The sequence below is a fragment of the Dromiciops gliroides genome, chromosome 1 (assembly GCF_019393635.1).
Source record: "Dromiciops gliroides isolate mDroGli1 chromosome 1, mDroGli1.pri, whole genome shotgun sequence".
Classification (NCBI taxonomy): domain Eukaryota; kingdom Metazoa; phylum Chordata; class Mammalia; order Microbiotheria; family Microbiotheriidae; genus Dromiciops; species Dromiciops gliroides.
The window spans coordinates 241,918,796-241,924,795 of record NC_057861.1 but is presented as its reverse complement, the minus strand read 5'-3'; the positions used below and the strand labels follow the sequence as shown (position 1 = coordinate 241,924,795).

The window sequence follows — 6,000 nt, the reverse complement described above, 5'->3', positions numbered from 1 at the left end:
GGGGTTTTTCTTGACAAAGATAATGGAATGATTTGCCATTTCCTTCTACATCAGATTAAGGCAAACAGGGTTAAGTGACTTGCCCAGGGTCACACAGCTAGTAAATGTCTGAGGCTAGATTTGGCCTTAGGTCTTCCTGACTCCAAGCCCAGAGCTCTATCCATTGAGCCATCAAGCTACCTCCTATGCATATGTATACATATGTGTATATATACACACATATCTGCACTCAGAAACCCAGGTCATGGTGTACTTGTTATTTGTATATATGTATGTATGTATATGTGTCTACACACACACCTATACATTTATGTTGGATATCATTCCTAATTACAAAACTGTAGCTACTTTCAACTCAGAAGGCTATGTCATAGTATTCCTGTTAAATAAAGATGGAGTATTGACGGATACCCCTCCACTCCCATTCCCCTGCCTATGATAATCAGGCCATGTTATTAGCCATTCTGATCTGATTAACTATATTTTTAAGCAGTAAGATCAGACCTTCCTTTTTTGTTGGTATTATAGCAGTGGCTTGCCTTAAGGTGAAAGGCTGATTTAAAAAAAAAAAATACTCCAAGCTGCCAATTGCAGGTATTTGCTGGACATGTCTGATTTTATTTAGGGTTTTATTGAACATCTCTGGCCTTACAGTCTGGTGTTTTTCATAAGAAATGTCAGCAAAGTCTTTGAATTAATGGACTGTGAAGTGCTCAGAAACATACCATTTCAAAAAGTATCCTGCAAGGATGTGACACTAATGGGAGGTGACCCATGAGTTTACAACAGAATGCCCCATTCTAACTACAAAGAAATTAAGATAACAGCCCAAGCACACTCATTCTGAACAAAGACCTGTCAAAAAAGGGGAAGTGAAAATGAATAGAAGAGGTAAGAATTGAAGTAACATCAATCCATCAAAACATGGTCAGATTATCAAGTTCCTTTCCCTTACTATCCTGGAAGGTTGAGCTTTTTCCGTCAAATAATGGAACTCAAGAGAACTCTTCCTTATATATGAGACGTTGGGTAGGAAAAGGGAAGGGAAGGGCAAAAGAAGTGCACTTAGCCTGGGAACATTCATTACACGAACCTGAATGGTAGATGCTTGAAATGTACTTCCATGGATTTTGTTTTCTTTTAATTTTGTTATTGGGGGGGGGCGGAATGCAGTGTAACTCCTTCAATCTTTTTGCAATTCTGCATGGTTGAACATTTGAAATGAGTTTGTGTATCACCCTCAGGCACTGATTGAGACTTGATTGGGGCAAAGCAGACTCCATGTGCTTATTTTTATACACGTCATTTGGGAAGTTATATAGCCAAGGGAACAGAAAATGTGTTGCTCTATTGCCAAATTATCACATATCCTTTGATCCTAGGAGGAGGTGATGTTAATCAACAAGTTGCCCGACCTTAGTTGCAATGGCAATGTCAGGTCAGCTCGGGAAAGTGAAGAGGAAGATCTAAATACAAATAAAAAGAAACAACTCACAATCCTTATAATTATCATCATCTGCTGCTTTTCCCTCTTTTGGCAAAGAAACACTCCATCCATTTGCAGAAATCGCCTGCGGAAACGTTACATCAAAACTAATCACAACGATTAAAATCAGCTTTTCTGTGCAAGAGGAGAGTAAAAAGCAAGTTGGAGGCTGGAATGAGACTGGTTTTCCACCCCCAAAAAAATCTCAAAAAAAAATCCCTATATATGTATATATCTATTTATAAATACATATATGTACAGCTTTATTTTTGAAGGAGATCAATTTTCTGCCCGTGTGATCAGTTAATTTGATTTAAGTTTTATTTTGGAGATTGATTTAGACTGGAGGTAGAGGCATGAGCTAATTGTATCCTGATCCTTGCCTTGAGGGGTTTCAAAGCCCTGGAGCAACTCTTCTCTGTATTTTGTTCTGTCTACCTTAGCCAAGCTATTGCATTTCTCTCTGGTGTAGCGAGCTGAGCAGATCGCTGGGAGAGAAATCGGAAGGGGGGAGAGGAAAGGAAGGGGACTTGGAAAGAGACTTTGTGCTTCAATGTTTCAGGTAAGATCTGACGGTTTGGGTTTGTTATTATTTGCTAAGGAGGGTATGGCTGGGACTTTGGGCGCAACTCGCTTTTACGCATGTGCCAGGCATGGGAGAGAGCGCTCCACACTCTCGCACACACAGAGCCAGCCACGGTGGGGTTGGCAAATTCCTCTCCGATGAGCGGCGGCGGCGGCTGCTGCTGCTGCCACTGCCACTTCCTCCAGTCCTTTTTTTCCCCTCCCTTTCCTTCCCTTCCCTTCCTTCCTTCCTTTCTTCCTTCCTTCCTTCCTTCCTTCCCCTCCTCCCTCCACCAAACGTTGGAGAAGCCAGCTGGAGAAGAAGGGGGGCTGAGGGGGTGGGGGAGAGAAGAGTGCGCGGCGGCGGGCCGGGCTGCCCCAGCCTGGGGTTTGCCACCGTGTGCGGCGGCGAGAGTTGCAGTGCCCCTCCGGATCCCGGTGGTGTCTAGGAGCTGGAGGTGGCTGCTCCGGTAACCCCGTATGTGCCAAGCGGCCGCGGCTCCCCCCTGGAAGCCCTGGGAGCGCACTTACCCCGCCCCCCAACCCGCTCCTAAACCCAAGCGGTGCTTTCGCTCCACCAGCCCCCCCCACCCCTTCCTCTCTTCTCTCCCCTCCCCGTCTGTCCCTCCGAAACACCCCCTGCCAAGTGCACGGAGATGGCCCATCGGGTGGCCGGGCAGCGGCAGCTGCCCCCGGGGTCCCGCACCGCCCCCTGCCAGCAGGAGCGCACTGGGGGGCCACCGGGCCCGAGGCCGCCTGCCTTTTGCTCGGCGCTGCTCCCGGGCTTCTGGCAGTCTCCCCGGTGCCCCCAAAGCTCCGTGAAAGGCGCCATTGTGGCTCTGGTGCAGATGCTGCCCCGGGGCGATTTTCTTTTTCTTTCTTTCTTTTTTCCCCCCTCTCTTTTTTTCGCAAGAGGGACCTGGTCTCCCTTTTGTGTGCTGCCGGCTGCGTGTGGTTTCCTCTCCCCCCGGCAGTGCGGGTCGGGTCCCTTGTGTATTCACCTCCCCAGACCGACACTGGGGACCTGTAAAACCCCCTTCCTTCCAGCCTCTGTCTGTCTATGCTGCACCCCCCCACACACACACACACCGCCTTTTTTGGGTGCAAACGTTTCATTTATTTTTTAAAAGCTCTCATTCCTCTTCCTCCCCCCATTCCCTCCCCTCCGCGATAAAGGGCACGGCACATGCTCTGGATTAGAAGTCTCCTTGGGAGGCGGGGACTGGCTGCGGGGGTGGGGGAAGAAGGAGGAGGAGGAGGAGGAGGAGGAGGAGGATGTGAGCGCTGCAGGTAATGGCTGTGGCTTTGCTGCGCTCGCCTCTTCCCCGCGGTGCCTGCAGCGCCCGAGCCTGGAGCCCGCATCCTTCCCTCCCCTCCTGTCTGCCAAGGTTCCCTTAAAGGGACAGAGCTTCCTCTCTGACTCGCCCCGTTGCTTTGCCCCCATGGCCTGGGGCGGAGGGGGTAGGTGTGCTCTGGCTCCAATCCAACCCCTTCCCCTAGGGGAGGAGGGGAGATTATTTTCCCCCCACTTTCATTGAAGTGTGCAGTGTGAGCTTCCTTTCCCTCCACCCCCACCCCCCATGGGAACTAAAATAAAGACTCCACGCCTCGCCTGAAAAGACAACACAAGAAAAGGGGGCTTTTATTGGGAAGTCAGGTTAAAAGTGAAATCCATCCTTAAAAAAAAAAATTTTTTTTAAGCAAGAAGGGATATTTAGATATTCAAGGATCCCCACACCTTTATCCGCGGTAGTAGATGAAAGTAACATGTGTCTACTGATACACACACTCCCCCACTCCGCCCACCGTACTACTTCTCACTGTTCCCATTACACCCGCTAGGTCCTAGCTATTACGCATCTGCCTTTGTGCTTTCCAACAGTTGCACTGTAGTTGAGTTAAAGTGGTCTTCTGTTATCAAAATATCTTTCAACGTGACTGCTCCGGAGGGCAGGATGGGCGAGAGCCAACTAAGTTACCCAAGTTGCAGATAGGAATTGCTGCTTTGTGAGTCTGGGAGCAGCTAGCAGGAACTGTCCAATATCCCCGTGGCTTTGACTTCCTCTCTAAAAGGTGCAAAACATTGGGCAAAAGTAATTTGGTACTAGTACTGCATTATCTCTTAGATAATAGGACCGGCTGCTTTCAAGTAAATCCTTGACTCTGTGTATGTGTTTGTGAGTGTGTTGTGTGTGTCTGTGTCTCTGTCTGTCTGTCCCTGGTTGGGGGGGGTGGGGGGTGGCGGAGAGACATAACAGTTTAGCATACTCATTCTTTAAGAAATGTTCGCCTTCTGTTTTCAATCAACTAAGCTGGCAGCTAGAGATACAAGTTTATTTGAGAATACCCTCTGGGTACCAAGCATGCTTGGATTGTTTTAGCAAATTAAAAATGAGCAAAATGCTTTTACCTTCTCAGCAGTAGACTCCTTAAGAGACCTCCTGTTTTGTGTGTGTGTGTGTGTGTGTGTTTTAAAAGAAAAACATTCTCTGTGTATCTCAAATGTGTTTTTAATGTGGAAGAGGAGAAAATAGAGGATTTTTAAGACTGAAACTAATTCTCAAAAAATGTAATGACATCTGATCTCCAAAGCAAGGATGTACCTAGTGTTTTTAGAATTTGTGGAACCTAACAGCCAGGCCATAATTGTCCTTTACAACAGATCGCTTTATTTAATAAGTTAGGGAGCAGCCAGCATGATTAATTTATTGCTATTATTTTTATACCACTTGGTGAAATAAAGGTGCTAGGGGTGCAGGAGACTGCATACTGATTTTTAACAATTTTGTTGAGGCTTCTTACTGCTATTTGGGTTAAAAAATTGTTAGCAGTTACTATAATGAGAGTAGGTTTGAAGTTGGCTAATTACTAGGTGGTGGTGACCACATGGAATTTTTCAACTTTGAATCACAAAGTAAAGTTCGTCGTTTCTTTATACAAGACAACTGATGCCACCTGAACAATATGGCATCAATATAATAAAGACATTTCTAGATTAATTTAGTCTGGAGTATTTTGTAAAATTTACCATCAGGGTTTTCAAAATGACTGCAGATTCTGTTGTATTAATTACGCCTGGAGCACAACACACACAAGAGGAGCTTTAGCACACACACACTAGAGGTCTCTCTTCTAACTGGAACATATTAGTGTGTTTATAATTCTTTAGTGTTTGAATACTAGGTTTGTACAGTTCTGTTTGAGTCCATCGTTATATAATGGCAATTTAATGTCACATCCTCTAATTTTGTGAGGTTTATTTTTTACTCAGTGTACAGTATTTATTGTCCAGATTGAATTGTATCCTTATTAGGAAAAATGACTGCAAGAAGATTGACCCCTGATAATGATTTTTAAAAAGTAAAAAACCCCATAACATTCGATTTGTAAAATATTCTTTGACTCTAAAACTGTTTAACCTTTGCACTTTGTTTTCAAAAAGAAGAACCATTAAAGTTAGTGGAAAATATATTATAATAGGGAAACTAAAGATTCAGTGTCCACAAAGCTCTGACTAAATGTAGTCTCTTTCAAAAGTGATCATTTGCCCTGGCATTTCTCTGAAAATGTTATGCTTCTCATTTGAATTATAATTCAAACTACTTCCCTTCAAACATGTTTTATTATGATAAATCAGCTTCCCAAGTCTTTGTGTTGTTTAGGTTGTGTATTTGTAAACTATATTTTTGAACTTTTCATTTAAACATCTTTATAGGAGCCTTTTAGGGCTCAATGACAATGTTGTCTGTAGTCAGTATAATTAAGTGAAAGTGGGGAATGATTACTTCAGTGTTAGTATTATAGATTAAAAGCTAGAAATAGCTTTAAAAAGCATGAATTTCCAACTCTTATTTTTTTTAGATGAACTTCCAGAGATCCAGAAAGGTGAAGTGGTTTGTCCAAAGTCACACAGCTACTAAGTAGAAGAGGAAATTTGAACCCAGTTCCTC

The 6,000-nt window shown here is 44.4% G+C and overlaps 1 protein-coding gene across 1 annotated transcript in view; it reads left to right on the top strand.

Moving 5' to 3' along the window:
• Window positions 1–1,915: 1,915 nt before the first annotated feature.
• The window catches only part of KCTD1 (potassium channel tetramerization domain containing 1), a 259,929-nt gene continuing 255,844 nt past the window's right edge, over window positions 1,916–6,000 (top strand). The window contains exon 1 of the mRNA XM_043976324.1: window positions 1,916–2,048. Coding sequence (XP_043832259.1) covers window positions 2,040–2,048 — 9 coding nt within the window. The 5' untranslated portion in view covers window positions 1,916–2,039. The remainder of the gene's footprint in view (window positions 2,049–6,000) is intronic.